At 57.3% G+C, this 16788-nt stretch overlaps 1 protein-coding gene and 1 non-coding gene across 2 annotated transcripts; both read left to right on the top strand.

Moving 5' to 3' along the window:
- The first annotated feature begins 1307 nt into the window (after positions 1-1307).
- On the top strand, positions 1308-1437 carry LOC123832421. The gene has a single exon (XR_006788073.1). It is a non-coding gene; the product is annotated as a small nucleolar RNA SNORA16B/SNORA16A family (small nucleolar RNA).
- Positions 1438-8274: 6837 nt separating this feature from the next.
- HCRTR1 (hypocretin receptor 1) lies at positions 8275-15706 on the top strand. Its single transcript, XM_045859613.1, has 7 exons — positions 8275-8479; positions 8656-8834; positions 9988-10231; positions 10572-10687; positions 12136-12362; positions 13748-13869; positions 15494-15706. Exons 1-7 carry the CDS (start codon positions 8275-8277, stop codon positions 15682-15684), a joined length of 1284 nt encoding a protein of 427 aa, XP_045715569.1. The 3' UTR covers positions 15685-15706.
- The last annotated feature ends 1082 nt before the right edge of the window (positions 15707-16788 follow it).

Below are 16788 nucleotides of genomic sequence, written 5' to 3' on the forward strand. Positions count from 1 at the left end.
CCAGTGGGACAAAAAGTTGTATAAGAAAGGCATGCTGCAAATATGAACAAAATTAAAATTTAACATGGCTCTGAGTATTTGAGGGACCATAGGAAAGTACATTTGAACTTGAGGCCTGAAACATTCCCCTATAAGCAGTAGCATTTAAACCATAAGATACAGTTCCTTCTCCATGGGTCTCAGAGTGCTAGTTAGCTCTGCAGAGAATAATGTTTACATAATCATCATTTTAAAACATTTTTTGGAAGATTTTAGTTCTTTTTAGAGAGAGGGGAGGGAGGGAGAAAGAGAGGGAGAAAAACATGAATGTGAGAGAGAAACATTGATTGATTGCCTCTCACATGCCCCTGGGGACCTGGCCTGCAACCCAGTCACGTGTCCTAACCAGGAATCGAACCAGCGACCTTGTATTTCCTTTTATTTCGCAGGCCAGTGCTAAATCCACAGAGCCACACTATCCAGGGCTACATAACATAATTTTTTAAAACACTTGATTGATTTTCAAGTTTTAAAATTCAGAGATAGACAACACACAAAACCAGAACATTTAATTATGTATACAAATGAGATGCAAATGAAATGACTTGTTGAGAAGAGTTAGGAGGAGGAAAGCCCAGGGGATAAAAGTGCTCTCATCTTACCCAGTAGGGAGTCAAGAGATCATGCATTAAATTAAGGGCGCAAGAAAGAAGAGCAGGAAAACCCGTATCTATTCCAGTTCTGGAGGGAAGGTACCTTTGCTAAACTTCTCATCTTTCACAGCAGAAAATGGTGCCGGACACTGTTAGTTCAGTACCCACCTCTTCCGCTTCCTTTCATCACTGAACCCTTACACATTTCACTGAGGCACAGAGCTATTCACACACATGCACGCACGCACGCACACACGCAGAGCTTTTTCCTGGCTTCCCTTGCAGCTCAGGCACTTTTCTAATTGCTCTGGGCACACGTACTGAGGATGTGTGTCAGTTTCCTATTGCTGTTGTAATAATTACCACAAACTTAGTGGCTTAAAGCAACACAAATGTATTCCTTCATAATCCTGGAGGTCGGGAGTCTAAAATCAGTGTGTCGGCCGGGCTGCTTATTTCTGGGGACTTGGGAGAAATCATTTCCTGGCCTTTCTGGCCCCCAGGGGCCACCTGCCCCTCGGCTCATCACTCCTCCCCCACACCCCTGTAATCTCTTGCTTCCATCTCACATACCCTATCACAACTTGACTTCCTGCCTCCTCCTTGGAAGGATGCTCGTGATTATACTGGGCCCACCTGGGAAACACCGGCTACCATCCCCATCTCAAGACTCTTCACGGCTCTTATTGAAGCCGCAGCTGCTTCCACATCACTGCTGAGGTCAGAAAGCCCGGAGTGACAGTTTTCTTTGACAGTCACCATTCTATTTGCTTCACTGATCTGCAACATTTCAGGAAAAACTGTTTTTTTAAAAAAACTTCATCACTTCTGCAGAGTCCTTTTTGCCATATAAAGTAACATTCACAGTTTCTACCGATTAGGACATAGACATCTTTGGGGGAACATTATTCTCCCTATCAGACTGGTCCCAAATTATCCTCATTTTACAGATCATGAAACTCAAGCACAGAGCAATTAAGCAGGCTGCCCAGGGTCACACAGCTCCTAACTGGCAGACACGTGATGCGCAGCGGGCCCTGTGCTCACAGCTGTGATACCCTTCTGTCCTGGCAGAATTCAGCTCCCTGACAAGTGTAGAGCCATCTTGCTAGCCCTAGATGGTCTGCAGAAGAAAATAAACCTCCGTCTTTCTAAGCCACTGTCGTCGGGGGAGTCTTTATTACAGTAGCTGTATTCTGACACAGAAGTCAATAGCTACTCTACAAGACTAAAAATAATTTATTTTATTTAGAGTGGCTTGAATCTTTTACAAGGAAAACATACTCTTAATTCATTTCAAATGTCTTTGAGTTGGAGGGCAGAGCTGCCAACCCACCCACATCGCACACTCACTGGCTCAACCTTCCGTGCCCCACCCCCCCCGCCTTCGGAATTCAGCCCAAGATCCTCAGCCCAGAGTCAAGTCCAGCCCTTCACCTGCCTTCCTGTTTCTCATTGCTCCTCTTCATGGGGGCACCCTCAGGCCAAACTAGTGTTTACTGTACGCCCAGAGCCACCCTTTGCCATGCCCACCCCTAGCCTTTGCTCATGCAGCCCCCTCAGGATTCCATGCCTGGAATCTCACTCCGTCTTCCTCTCCCACTCCTGCCTAGCCTGAGTTACTCAAAGCCCATCTTCGAACTCCTCTTCATCCCGCAAAACCCAGCCCAAGTTGCCTCTGGAACTTCTGTTCTGCTTCTCTGGGTCTTTGTCTGTCCTGTTGGAGATTTTCCTCAGATGTCCGGTGATCCAGGTCGTAGCTAGAAACCCACCAGCGCACACACACACGCCTCCCAGGAAAGTCAGGCCTCTCCTTTTCCTTCCGCTTGGGTGCTTCTCTTTCAAAATAACCACACCACATCATCATGTATTACTAATGTTGCTTATTATTTTATGATTTAGATCTTTAGCCACCTCCTGTACCTTATAAACTCAAAATAAAGGCAATACCAAATGACGAGATGAGCATAAGGATGTCTGATGAAGTCCTGATTCCTCGCATGGTATGAGCACTCTGATTTTGAAACGGCATTAAATGGTTTTTACGATAGCACGTGCACGGACATGTGTCTCTGCCTTCGGGCGCCCAGCACCTGCTGCCCTGCACATCTGCCGCCCTGCACACCTGCCGTTTGCATGAACCCTCACCCAGCTCGACGGGGCTGAGGCTCCTGTGGGTCCTGTCTTAGAACCAGTGAAAGGAGACACACAGAGGCCACACAAGAGCCTAATGGCTGCTGTTAACAGACTCTCACACACTTAGTGGCTTCAAACAACACAAATTTTTTTCTCTTACACCCCCAGAGGTTCGAAGTCTAGAATGAGTATTATGAGGCTAAAGTCAAGGAATCGGCAGGGCCACATGCCTTTTGGAGACTCTGGGACAGAATCTGCTCTTGGTCTTTTCCGGCTTCGAGAAGTGCCCACACCCCTTGGCCCCTGGCCCCTTCCCGCACTGGCGTCGTGGCAGCCCGGGCTCCACCCTCACGTCCTCTCGCTCTCACCCTCCTGCCTTCCTCTTACAAGGCCCCTGTGATTACAGTGGGCCCCTGGGCATAACCCTGGATAATCTCTACACCTCAGGATTTTTAACTTACCCACATCTGCAAAGTCCTGTTGGCCATGTGACATGTTCACAGGTCCTAGGGGTCAGGATGTAGACATCCTTGGGGGCCATTACCCAGCCCACCACAGAAGTGAAGTGACTAGTCCAAGGTCACACAGCAGGAAGCAGCAGAGCCGGGAGTCTAACCCAGGCCTTTCCGGCCCCAAAGCCTGTGCCCCTGACCTCCTTTCAACACTAGACTTAACAGACGGGAGCGATTGACTTGTTTTTCCTTTGGGTTCACATGCACTATCATTGTTGGCCTCAGTCCCAACCTGCTCCCCACCCCTCCTGGCTCCATAGGCTCCCACCTCCATGCATTTCATATCCACCCCAAGCCAACTGCTTACATGGGGTCTCCCAGCCTAACCAGCAGGGCCCCCATCTCCACAGCCCACCTGCCAGTGTTTGTTGAATGAAGATCTGATTGGATGAACAGACAGAAGACTGCTGTCTTCAGCCCCTTCCCTCTTGCCCCTCAGAATCCCCCTCTCCAGGCCCTCCCTCCCCCCTCCCCCCAACACCTGCTGTCCGTCTTCCACCTCTGTTCCTCTGAGAAGCACCTCTGCCCTGCCATGGGACTTCCCATCCATTAGCAAGTTGAAAACCCAATTGCATTTCAATTACTCTAGTCCCAGCCAGACAGAGGTTACTGTAAGTCACGGTGGAATTGGAAGGGAGAGGGGATCGTACCTGGGGCCAGTGTGGGGCTGACACTCAGAGATGGATGTGACAGGGACCTGCGGCTCAGAGGGTCAGGATTAGATCAACAAGAGGTCATGTGGCCACCGGGTGACAGGCAGCTCCGGCAAATCTCCCTGGGTGGAGGAGGAGCTGGCCTGGAGAAGGAGGACACGCGGTTCCTGGATCCCTCCATGGACTGGCACCTGCCGGGAGCACCCAGAGGCCAGTGCTGTGGGGCCCAAGGACCAAAACACCCCAGCTCCCGGTGGGTCTTCTGCAGCATCACTGCCCCTCCCCCGCTCCGGGGCTCCAGGTCTCCTCTGAGCATACACCTGGGTTCTCTCCCTCATGCAGTCCAGGCTGAATACCTGGCCTAGCTCACCCTCAGGCCCAGAGGGACCTGGGGACACAGAGCCTGGCCAGGGTCTCATAGGGAAGGAGGAAGGACCCGCTGCCTCGGGGTAGAAGGAATTGTTCATGATGATTTGTCCTGGGGAGCAGCCATCTCTGGGTACCAAGGGGTGAAGGAAGGGTTTGGCAATGGGGTTCCCCCTTAAGGAGAGGTAGGACTGTTTCTGTAAAAGCGGAAATTGCGGGTGAAAGGGTGGATTCTCAACCATGACTCCTTCCCCACACAGACATGTGCACCCCCATGTGTAAAGATTTGGGGAGACCTGGGGAGCCCCTTGCTCACTCCGGCCCAGGGTACATAACTCATGCACCCTCGTGCATAGCTCTGATCTGTGGACTGGGTTATAAGCCCGGGCTGTGCTGGGCTCAGCTGGCGCCCTCCGCCCACGCAGACACACTCGGGCTGCACCTTCCCCATCACAGCTGCACCTCGTTTGCTGCAGCTGGTCATTTGAGTGTCCTGCACAGTCTGCCTCCCATGCCCCACCCCCTGCAGCCCCCTCCCCAACCCTGACACAGCCAACAGTCCAGCAGCTCCAGATGGGGGGACTAGTGTGGGGAGATCAGATGAGTCATCTCTGTGTGGGCAGACATACGAAGTCCACAGACGCACACTCACAGAGCCGCGGACTCAAGGCATGCCCACATTCCCACTCGCACCCTCACCGGGAGCGCACCGGGAGACCAAGGTTAGTCTAAGCCACAAATGCACATCCAGACACACAGAGACAGACACCTCCACACACACATTCCCTGCAAATGCAAACACCAACACACCAACACACACGGAGACCCAACTAGACACATCCCAGCCAGGGTGACTCCTCAGTCATCAACCCAGAACCTGTCCCCGACCTACAGGCACCCTCAGAGGCACAAACACACACACAGGACTCCTCCAGGTACACACTCACAGCCCTTATTTAAACATAGACACACACGTATGCGCAAGCACAAGTGTGGGGACAGGTACACACACACACACACACACACACATACCAACCAACCAGTCCTCTCTGGTGCTGCTTCGACCATCCCCCTACCTTGGCCAGCACCTTGGGTGGGCAGGACAGAGCTTTGCAACCAGAGGGACGCTGTGGCACATTGTCCACTGTGCACACATGCCATGCCCGCCCGGACAGAGTCGGCCTGGGGGTTACCCTCACTCCTTCCCCTGCTCTGGAGAGGTGAAGGTTACTGGACAGTCCCCCGTGCTGCCCAAGCTCTCCTCCCATGCACTACGCCTAACAGCACCACCCCAGGTCCTTTGAAAGGGGGCCGTGGCTGCAACAGGGACAGGCATCACCTCCCAGGAGGGAAGGGCGAGTCTCCGTCGGTGAGAGAGGAGGGTGGCTCGGACGACGTGACAGGAAGCTCCTGACTTGAGGCGGGGGATGGCCAAGGTGACCGCCTGAGGCCCTGGAGGTCACCCTTCACCTCCCTGTGTTTCCGCAGAAGGCCTGACCCCCACACCTATGCACCTGCTATTTCCTCCACCTGGAATTCTCTCTGCTGTTACCGCAATCCCCTTGCAGGGCTGTGTTCTCGTTCTTCAGGTCTCCGTGAAGAGCGTCCTGCTCTGGGAAGCCTGTCCTGATGCTCTGGCTAGATCAATCTGTCCTTCTGTGCCCCACGCCCCGCTGAGCCCCCTCACAGCTCTCCTCACACCACAGAGGACTTGCCAGGCCGGGAGCCCGCCTGCCTCCCGCCGGCCTGGGCACTCTGTCGGGCAAGGAGGCTGATGGACCTGGAGGGAAGCGCAGGCTCAAATCCGAGCTGTGGCCCTGAGGTGTGACCTTGGGCAAGTCGCTGAAACAGTGAGTGCAGTGTTCTTATCAGTAAAATGGGGACAATAACAACTACCTCCGACTGATTAAATGAGATCATGCATGGCCAGGACTATACAAATGGCAGCTGTATTATTGTAGCTGATTGCCTGACACGCTGCTTAGTAAAGGCTTGTTGAAGCAGCCCGTTCTTCTGACTCCCGGCTTCTTGCCCCCACCTCCCATCCCTGTCTTGGGAGGGGGAACGTGGGTATAAACAAAAAGGATGGGGTGGGGCAGATAGAATGGGGCTGGGAAGGGGCACAGGGCCCCTGGCATCGCTGGGGACTAGCAGCTGCAGTCGCAGCCAAAGCTTGGCCGGAGGCGGTGCAAGCGTCGTCTCTTCATCCCTGTAACCCACCTGTGCCATCCTCCTCCTCAGCTAGGTGACAGCGAGGAGGGGTGCAGCTGGCATCCCGTCTGCACTGTGACTCTCCGAAGCTGACCAGCAGGGCCCGCTGGCACACAGTAGGTGTGCTCTGAATGCAGAGGCTGAAACGTTGAATGAACGCGAAAGGTATGAATGAACGGATGGACGCATGAATGGAAGTGGGATGGAAGCGTGAGGTGGGCGGCGAGGAGGAACCAGCATCTCCCTCCGCCCTCCGGGTCTCGGGTCTCGAAGCTGGGAGACGTGAAGAGGAGACGGGCTGGGGGGCTCCCCTCTCCGCCCTGCCCCTCCCGCCCGGGCCACCCCGCCCGGCGGCGCGCAGCCCAGCGATCCCGCGCCAGCCACAGTCCGCTTCGGAGCCACAGCACCCTCAGGAGCCCGGCCTTCGGGGCAGGGAGGCGAAGTCTCCGGTTCACTGTCCGGGGAATCAGCAACCGAGGACGCCGGCGTCCCGGAGCCAAGAGGTGCAGGGCAGGGAGTGGGGGACCCCAGGCCCAGGGTGGGGGTTTCGGACGACCCCTCGGCGAGAGCCAAGAGTCTCGGGAGAAAATAACCTGGGTGCAGGGAAGCGGAGTCCCCAGGAGGCTTTCCTCCCGGCAGGCTCCTGCAAAACCCCTAAAGCCTCGCTCTCCCGTACCCCCGCCCCGCCGCCCCACAGCCCCTCACAGCTCGGGAGGTGCAGGGAGGTCCCGCGCAGGGAGTGGGTCCGCCGATGCTCCGTGGGGTCTGAAGGAGTCCCCTCCCCCTCTCCCAGGGGTCTCCAGGGCCGGGCAACCCTCCTACACGAGTCGGGGTCGTCCCTGCCCAGGCGGGGAGAAGGAGGGATCTGAGCCAGAGTGGAGGGGCGGGGAGCGAGGCCGGATTTGTGAATGGAAGGAGCGTCCTGCGCGCCGGCCGCCAGCGACCCCTGGTGGCCTCCGGGGGGCTTCGCGGCCCGGGGGTGTTCAAGAGGGGCTAGCCCGGGGGTGGAGCGGTCCCGCCCGCGGCTGGGCCTCGGGCTCTCTCCCCACTTCCAGAGACAGCGTCAGCTCCTCCCCGCACCCTTCCCCCACGGTGTGTGTGTCCCCACGGGGGAGGGTCTGGCAGCTCCGGTGGGCGGGCCTGTGTGTCTAAAGCCTCTCTTCACCTTTTTTTCAACCAAATATTCAGGCCTATGAACTGATATTTAGGGGAAAATATTTGCAATTGGATGACTTCTCTCAAATCTGTGACGTTTGGTGGATCCAGACAGACCTGGAAGAGTAGCTCTGTGACCTTGAGCGAGGGATTCAACCTCTCTGAGCTTCCACCTCCTCCTCCGCAAAGCAGGGTTCTCTGATAATGGGGAAGCTAGCTTCCCGCGCCAGCTTCTGGGTAAAGCACTAGGCACGCCTTAGAGCCCATTACCCCCCGCGGAGGTCCTGTGAGGTAGCTGTGGTCATCACTCCATTGAATAGATGGGGAAACTGAGGCCGAAAGGGGCGAGGTCTGTCCCTCTCCACTGTAACCCACAGCACAGAACTGTGAGAACTAAGAGGGAGTTTCTATGCAAATTTCCTGGCACTCTCCCTAATGTCTCCTTTCTTCCCACTCCCTCCCTTCCTTCAGGAGCTTTGGGGCTGGAACCCCAAAAGATCTGGTGCAAGACTCCGGGCTCCTTGAGGGCAGTGGGCTGAGGCCCCCTAGCCCAGCTCCCTCCCTCCCCGGAGCCCAGGATGCCCCTAGGTCTCAGCGGCTCCTGAGCTCATGGAGCCCTCGGCCACCCCAGGGACCCAGACGGGAGTCCCCACTGGCAGCAGGGACCCGTCCCCAGTGCCTCCCGACTACTACTACGAAGACGAGTTTCTCCAATATTTGTGGCGAGATTATCTGTATCCGAAGCAATACGAGTGGGTTCTCATCGCAGCCTATGTGGCTGTGTTCCTCGTGGCCCTGGTGGGCAACATGCTGGGTAGGTCCCTGTGTCCCTGCGGGACTCCCCTGGCGACTGGCAGGAATCCTGGGCTTCGCCTCTCTCCCCTGCCCCCCAGCCTCTGCCCTGGGCCCCTGCGTAGAGTGGGGTGGGGGCTCGATGTGGGGGGCATGGCTCTGCCACTGGCTTCCCCTCATCCCCACCCCGACCTGCAGTCTGTCTTGCCGTGTGGCGGAACCACCACATGAGGACGGTCACCAACTACTTCATCGTCAACCTGTCCCTGGCGGACGTGCTGGTGACAGCCATTTGCCTGCCAGTCAGCCTGCTGGTGGACATCACTGAGTCCTGGCTGTTCGGCCATGCCCTCTGCAAGGTCATCCCCTATCTACAGGTGAGCTCTGCCGGGTGCCCCTCATCACCCCGCTGTCATATCAAGTACAAAAACCCTGGCCTTACAGAAGTCTCAGTGACCCTCAGACGTGCCTTTCAGACAGGACACGGTGGCTCGTCAGCACCTGTGTGGTGTCATCCTGTAGTGTCAGCAAGGGCAGGCCATCCAGCCCTACACTGGAGGCCACTGACACAGCCTCACATACTCATACAGAGCCCCCCCATCACACATGCAGACACAGACAGCCACGTGCGGACACATGCACAGTCACCTCCAGGCACACGGCACACAGTGGAGGAGAGAGGCGCAAGCCCACAGTGACAGACACAAATGCACGCTCGGCCTGCTTCCTGATCCCGAGGGAGACAGATCTGAGAGGCCCTGCTGGAAAGTCTCTTCCCTGCCCCCACCCCTTGCCAGGGCCCTCCCAGCCCCCAATGGGAATCAGGATGTTCAGGTGGGGTTGGGGTCTGGGTGGAAAGAAGGTGGCCTCAACCCCCTCCCTGTAACCCAGAGGGCGGGGGCTCTCCTGGAAGCGGTGCTCACCGAGGACCTCAGTGCATCCCTGCCTCCCAGAACCAGGGCTGTTTCCCAACAGCCTGGGGAAGGGATGGCCTCCCGGGGCAGAGAGAAATGCCTCTTGAAGTCCTGGCTGTTTTGAGGTTTTCCACTCAACTAATTAGCGCTAGCAACCCCGAGAATAAAGACAGGCAGCAGAGGAAAATCACCCTGGGTGAGGTATTTAACCTTCCTGTGCCTCGGTTTCCTCATCTGTATCATGGGGTGAGAGTCCCCACCTCACGGCGTGGTTGTGAGGGTCATGAGAATGAGAGTGTCTGGTGTGCAGTAAGTTCCGTGAGTGTAGGCTATTATCCACAGCAGGGAACACCTACTCTGTGCCGGGTCTCGAGCAGGACATTTTCTCTCCGTGGTTGCATTTATTTTTATGGGGCTCCCGCAGGTGAATGGTGTATTCCCACTCCACCGGTGGGGCTGACAGGGTGAGCGATTTGCCCAAATCGACACAGCCAGTAAGTGGAGCCAGCGTGTGCACTGCACCTGGCTCCCGGCACCTCGGGGCTGTGGGCCCCTCACTCACTCCACGTCTCCGGGTGGCCCCCAAGAGGACTGACACAGTGTCTCCACGGGGCAGGCCGTGTCTGTGTCAGTGGCAGTGCTAACTCTCAGCTTCATCGCCCTGGACCGCTGGTATGCCATCTGCCACCCCCTGTTGTTCAAGAGCACCGCCCGGCGTGCCCGAGGCTCCATCCTGGGGATCTGGGCTGTGTCGCTGGCTGTCATGGTGCCCCAGGCCGCTGTCATGGAATGCAGCAGTGTGCTGCCCGAGCTGGCCAACCGCACCCGGCTCTTCTCAGTCTGCGACGAACACTGGGCGGGTAGGTAATGGCGCCAGCCCTCCTGGAGTGGGCACCTCTGGGATGCATTCCCGTGGGGCAGGCATCTGTCGGGACACCCGGGGGAGTGTCTCCTGAGAGGACACTTCAGAGCGGGCACCTACTGAGCATACCTTCAGGGCGGGTCGCACCTCTAGTATATGTAGACTTCTGCTGGGGGTCCCTCCAGGATGGATGCCCTCAGACTGGGCAACTCCAGGGTCTCTCTGCCGTGGTGCCTAGAAGGGGCCCAGCTGCTTGCTTTGGCCCTAGCTGGGGCCGGGTGGCACTGCTAAGCAGAACAGGCTGGGGGCCCAACCTCTGCATCTCTTGGCCCCTGCAGATGACCTCTATCCCAAGATCTACCACAGTTGCTTCTTCATTGTCACCTACCTGGCCCCGCTGGGTCTCATGGCCATGGCGTATTTCCAGATCTTCCGCAAGCTCTGGGGTCGCCAGGTGAGACCCACACTGGTGTCACTGTCTGGGCTGGGAGGGGATAAGGCACTGGTCTAAGGAGCAGACAGCCCTCTGCCTTCAGGACACGCCATCCTGGTTGCAACCAGGGAGAGACAAGGCCCAGGGACTTTCAAACTCAAGGCCAAACGTGCTAGAGCTGACCCCAGAACTGAAGAGTATCAGTAGCTGGCATTGACTGTACCACGCACCTCCAGCTAGTCTTGCATCCTCTTAACCACCACGTATTACCCCCAACTTCATACATGAGAAAACAGGCCCAGAGAGGCAAAGCAACTTCCCCATGCCCCTCAGCCAGGGAGGGGATGGTCAGGGACTCAAACTGAGATTGGTGGGATCCAGTGCTCAGTTCAATGCTGAAACACCATGGCACCTCCCTGTTGCTTGCCAATCACGCACTTTGCTCACAATGTTTTCACAACTATCTCACCAAAGCAGCGATGTTACCAACTTTATGGACACCGAGTAACGGCAACCAGCTTGCCACAGCCAGAGAGTGACAGAGCCTTTCTGGCTTCAGGGCCTGCTTGCTTTATTACACACTGACCCACGGCCGGTTTTGTGGGATGTGTTGTGGGGCAGGGGCTGTGCAGAGGCCCTCGGCCCTGCAACAGTGAGTCCTGGGCCAGCGCCTGTGCAGCAAGAGCATGCAGGCCAGACCATGGGCAGCCCCGTGCCCACCACCACGCGCACCTGCTCCTCACAGCCCCCGGTCAGAATGGCAGCAGTCCCTCTCCTCATCCACAGGCAGGAAAACCAAGGCTCTGAAACAGAAAGTGAGTTGACCAAGGTCACATAGCTCATGAATGGCTGAGCTGGCCCTAGACCCCAAGTTTCCTGGACTCTAGCCTCATGCCCTCTGTCATGGGGTGATTCAGGTGTCCAGTGGTGGGAGAGGCTTCGGGGAAATCTGTGGCTACTCCAGGAGCCTGGACCCATCACAGGCTGATGGCACCAACCGAGGTCGGGACCTGCGCTCTGAGGCCCAGGCCCTTCCATGCCGCTCACCTGCTCACCCCTCGCCGAGGCTTCCCCACAGGCAGGCGTGGGCCAGGCAGAGGCACAATTCTGCCCCCCCAACCCTCCCCCACAGGGAGGGTGATCTGGGCACTGGGAGGATGCTACCAAGGGTCCCCTGCCTCCCTGGGTTTCAGTTGCCTCAGCTGTCACTGAGGGCCGATGACACCTTCCTAAAGGCACGCTATGGGTGGTCTCACAATGAGCTAATGGAAAATGAAAGTAGGTTGTTCACCCTCAGTCCAGAGTGTTGGTCTCTATCATGAATATTAGGTTCCTTCCTGTTGCAAGGGTTTCTTCCCTTCGCCCACCTCCGCCTGCCCCGGGGTGCAGCCCGAAGTGGGTCCCAGCAAAGGGGACTGACTTCCCGCAGCGTTCCTCCCACCACCGCTGCCTGTGTCTCTGCTGGACAGATCCCCGGCACCACCTCGGCCCTGGTGAGGAACTGGAAGCGGCCCTCAGACCAGTCGGAGGAGCAGGGGCAGGGCCAGGGCGCAGAGCCCCCGCCTCGGGCCCGGGCCTTCCTGGCCGAGGTGAAGCAGATGCGCGCTCGGAGGAAGACGGCCAAGATGCTGATGGTGGTGCTGCTGGTCTTTGCCCTCTGCTACCTGCCCATCAGCGTCCTCAATGTCCTTAAGAGGTGAGAGCACGCAGCGAGAGGTCCCGGGTGAGGGGGTGGCGTGCGGTCAGAGGAAGGAGCTCTCTCTGCTTTGGAGGAAGACCTGGCTCCACCCCAAGGCAAGTCACTTCTCTGAGCCTCAGTCTCCTCATCTGAGACATGTGAATATTGACAGCGCTGGCCTTCCAGGGCTACTGTGAAAACTCCTCCATCCAGCCGCTCGGGTGTCAGACGGGAGGGCTGGGAACACAGGCAGCCCGAAAGACAGAGTCCCACCACACGGACCACATGGAGACCACATCCGGCGGGAGGAGGAATGAATATACATTAGAATGCCAGGCAGTGGTAACTGCTATGAAGACAATAAAACAGGGAAAGTAGGTAGGCAGTGCCAGTGACAGAGGCTGATGGGTTGTTTTAAAAAATCTTTTAAAAATATATAATGGGAGCCCTGGCTGGCATAGCTCAGTGGATTGAGCGCGGGCTGGGAACCAGTGTCCCAGGTTCGATTCCCAGCCAGGGTACATTCCTGGGTTGCAGGCCAGAACCCCCAGCAACCACACATTGATGTTTCTCTCTCTCTCTCTCTCTCTCTCTCCCTCCCTCTCCCTCCTTTCCCTCTCTAAAAATAAATAAATAAAATCTTTAAAAAATATATATATATATATAATGGGCTAAGAAAAAGAAGCCTCTCTGAGGCAGTGACATTTGGCAGAGACTGCAGGGAGGGGCTGAGCCCGCAGGAGGAGGAGCAGGCTGGGTGTTGGGGGCCTCGGGGTGCAGGGGAAGAGCAAGGCGGTCCCGCGTGCCTCTGTTCTGGGCCACTGCCCAGCTCAGCGATCGTGGGCCGTCACCTGAGCTTCCTGTTTGAGGAAATGGACAGTGTCTGTGACTCACCGCATTGCCGTGAGGCCGGACGAGAACTTGATGGGGATCAGAGAGCCGGTGACTGCGCAGATGTGCCCTGTGCCTGTCCCCAGGCGCACCCTGGTCACGCTCTGTGCTCAGGAACCCAAAACTGTGGTCAAGACCCAGATCCAGAGGCCCCGGTGGGTGGAGGGGGCAGTGGGAACCTCTGTACTTTACAGCTCTGCATCTTGAATTCTGTGAGCAACGCCGCATAAATACACACACGCACCTGCCCCATTTCTTTTCTTTCTTTTTTTTTTTTTTTTAAGATTTTATCTCTCTATTTAGACAGAGGAGACGGAGAAAGAGAGGGAGAGAAACATCAATCGGTTGTTTCTCATAAGTGCCCCAACCGGGATCAAACCCCAAATCCAGGCCTGTGCCCCAACTGGGAATTGAACCGGCAACCTTTGAGTGTGTGGAATGACACCCTATCAACTGAGCCACACTGGTCGGAGCTGCCCCTTTTCTGACTGTCCTCCCCCTCCCGGTCCCAGGGTGTTCGGGATGTTCCGCCAAGCCAGCGACCGAGAAGCCGTCTACGCCTGCTTCACCTTCTCCCACTGGCTGGTGTACGCCAACAGCGCCGCCAACCCCATCATCTACAACTTCCTCAGCGGTGAGTGGGCGGGGCAGGCGGAGTGACCGAGGGCAGCAACTGTCCCCAGGACCCCCGTCTCTCCACCCCCAGTACAAGATGGTGGGGGGACGAGACAGGTGCTCCTTCCTGGGAATCCAGGCTCCACTCTGGTAACTCCCACTCAGGGGGAAGATGTAACCCCGCCCCCAGGAGCCTTGGTCTGAGCGGGAGACCGGCCACACCCCCAGCTGTGGCCAAAGGAAGCTGACCGGAACCTAGGCTCCAGTTTTGCAGATCATGCAGACCAGTGAGTGGGTGGGAAGGGCGGCAGCTAGGCGGGCTCACCTGCACCCCTGCCAGGTACATGCACCGCAGGGCCTCCCATCAGCCTGCCCAGTCAACACAGGCTCCTGTGGGAGCCAGGCCTGAGGGGTGACCGCAGAATGGAGGCATCCAGGCTAAGGGAGAGTGCGTGGCAGAGGCAGCCCGGCAGGGAGAGGGCTTCCCCATGCCCAGCTAGACACACACTGGCAGAGGGGCCAGAATTTGGGGTCTATCCCGAGGTCTGCCCCCTCCAGCACCAGCCGCACCACTGCCCTCTCTGGAAATCCAGCCCTCCTCCCCGCTATCCCACAGTTCCCCCACCTTCCCTCTACCTCCGTTTCAGGGCGGTCATGCCCCCCCACCCCCTCACCCGACCCCCAGCAGCCCAGCAACAGTGTGGCTCACCAGATCTCTGACTTGGACAAGGCCTGAAGGACAGTTCCAGCCCACTGTTTAAGCCTAGACACAAATGATCTTCAAGAAACGTTGAAAGGGGCCAGGGGTCAATATTACAACCCTCAGTGAGACGCAAGAATTACTCAGCGAAGCTGGCTAGGGGTTTCCAGCTCGGAGGAGAGAACAGGGGAGATGAGCTCTGCAGCAAAGGACACGCTGCATTCCTCTCTTTGGCCTGCATTTACTGAGCACCTACTGTGTGCATGGCCCTCTGCTGGGCACTGGACAGCTGACAGGATGCTGGAACATGAAGTTTCAGTTCCAGATAAAATGTTTCCCTGCTCTCCTTTGGCTGAACAGGGAGGCTGTGGTAGCCCTGCCCGCACCCCTCCCCCCGCCCAAGGGCTTCAGTGTTAAAACTGGGCTGGCTTAGAACTTCTAGCTGGGTGACCTTGGGCAAGCCACCGCACCGCTGTGTGTCCCATCTCTGAAGTTAAGATGAAGGACCGCAGCTTCTTGGGGTGCTGAGGCACCCGGCACGGTGCACGGTGCGAGGGCTACTGGCATGTTCATTGCCACGGGACAGAAATGGGGAAAGCCTAGGTGAGCCCCGGGCCACTCCACCTACTCGCCAAGGAGGGCAGAGGTGATCTGAGGTCCCTGAGCCAGACACCGCGTCTAGAGCCGCTGGGCTCAGCGCCAGAGCGCAGTCAAGGAATCAGATACAAATCGCATTTCTCCTGGGGAACCTGCTCCGGGGCCTCTGTCCTCTCTCCCTGGCAGTGACAGGGTGGCTCTGGGGCTCTCTCCCTCCGGCTCTGCCTTCCCTCCTGGCCCCTCATAGGCAGCTTGGCTTGAGCTGCGTGGGCGTCCCAGGGCCCAAGGCCCCTTCTTGCTGCAGTATTTGTCTCCTTACGGCTGTGTCTTCTGTCTCCCAACCAAGGCAAATTCCGGGAGCAGTTTAAAGCCGCCTTCTCCTGCTGCCTGCCCGGACTGGGTCCCCGTGGCTCTCTGAAGGCCCCCAGCCCCCGCTCCTCCGCCAGGCACAAGTCCTTGTCCTTGCAGAGTCGGTGTTCCGTCTCCAAAGTCTCAGAGCACGTGGTGCTGACCAGCGTCACCACAGTGCTTCCCTGAGCCAGGGCCACCCTGGCCGCTCCAGGGGGTGCAACCCATCCCCTGCCCGGGTTGCTCCTCTGGCTCCTGGGGCCCAGCCCTGACTCCTTGTGGAGACTGCTGGATGCAGCACGAGGCCAGGGCCCCCGCCCTGATTTTTCACCTGTTTGACTCCAGGCAAGTAACATCCCTTCTCTGAGCTGTGTCCCCTAAACAGGACTGATGTAGAAGGGTTAAGCAGGCACAAGAAAGTGGAAAGCTCTTTGTAAACAGTAGTGTTGTGGGCAAGATTATCACTGTACTCCTCTCACTGGGCTACACCTCACAGCGCATCCATCCCAGTCATGCGTACAGAGCTTGGCCTTCTTCCCAAAGACCCCTCTCCTGCCCAGCCACAGGCCTCCCCGGAGCCTGCTGGAAGGGCCCAGCAGCATCTCCATCTGGCCCAGTGGCTCCCCAACACTCAGGCTGCCCTCAGCCAGCCCTGCTCTGCCACCCGTGTAAGGAATCAGGGCCTGGCCTCCCCCGCCCCCAGTGGGAACACAGCCCCACCCCCACCAGGTGCCGAGTGCCCGCACCGCAGACTGGATCCCTTCGGCTGTGTGGTGTGATAAAACCATCTTCCTGTGACCACTTGGTGTGGAGGCCAGCAGCCCAGAGCAATTGTAATTAAAAGCCTGGCACTGAATGTTCCCTTTCCTTGTCATTGCACAAAATCTGTGCTGCTTAGGTGAGGAGCGAGGAAGGTGGGGAAGTCGGTGTGGGGGCGGCGAGGCAGCACTGGAGGGCTGTTGTCTGCTGACTGCTCCCACCTCCCAACCCCTGAGCTGGGTCCCAGAGTGGCTGCGCGCCAGGCCTCGGAGCACACGAGGTGCTGCTTCCTGAGGCGGTGCCAGTTCTCCGATGCCCAGGACCTCAGTCCTGGACACGGTTGTCTGCTCATGGGCCCAGGCAGGCAGGGGAGGGTGGGCAAAGAGCGGAGCTAACAGACTGCCTTACTAGTATCTTTACCTTCTCGGAAATCAGGGCTCTCATTTGTTTTCTATGAACTCACAGAATAAAAAGAGAAAGCCACAGACTTGGCTAGATGTGCTTTGTCTGCTGCTGAGATGCTCAGGGGGCTGC

This window comes from Phyllostomus hastatus, unplaced genomic scaffold, assembly GCF_019186645.2.
Source record: "Phyllostomus hastatus isolate PE091 unplaced genomic scaffold, TTU_PhHast_1.1 phas_scaffold_182, whole genome shotgun sequence".
NCBI lineage: Eukaryota > Metazoa > Chordata > Mammalia > Chiroptera > Phyllostomidae > Phyllostomus > Phyllostomus hastatus.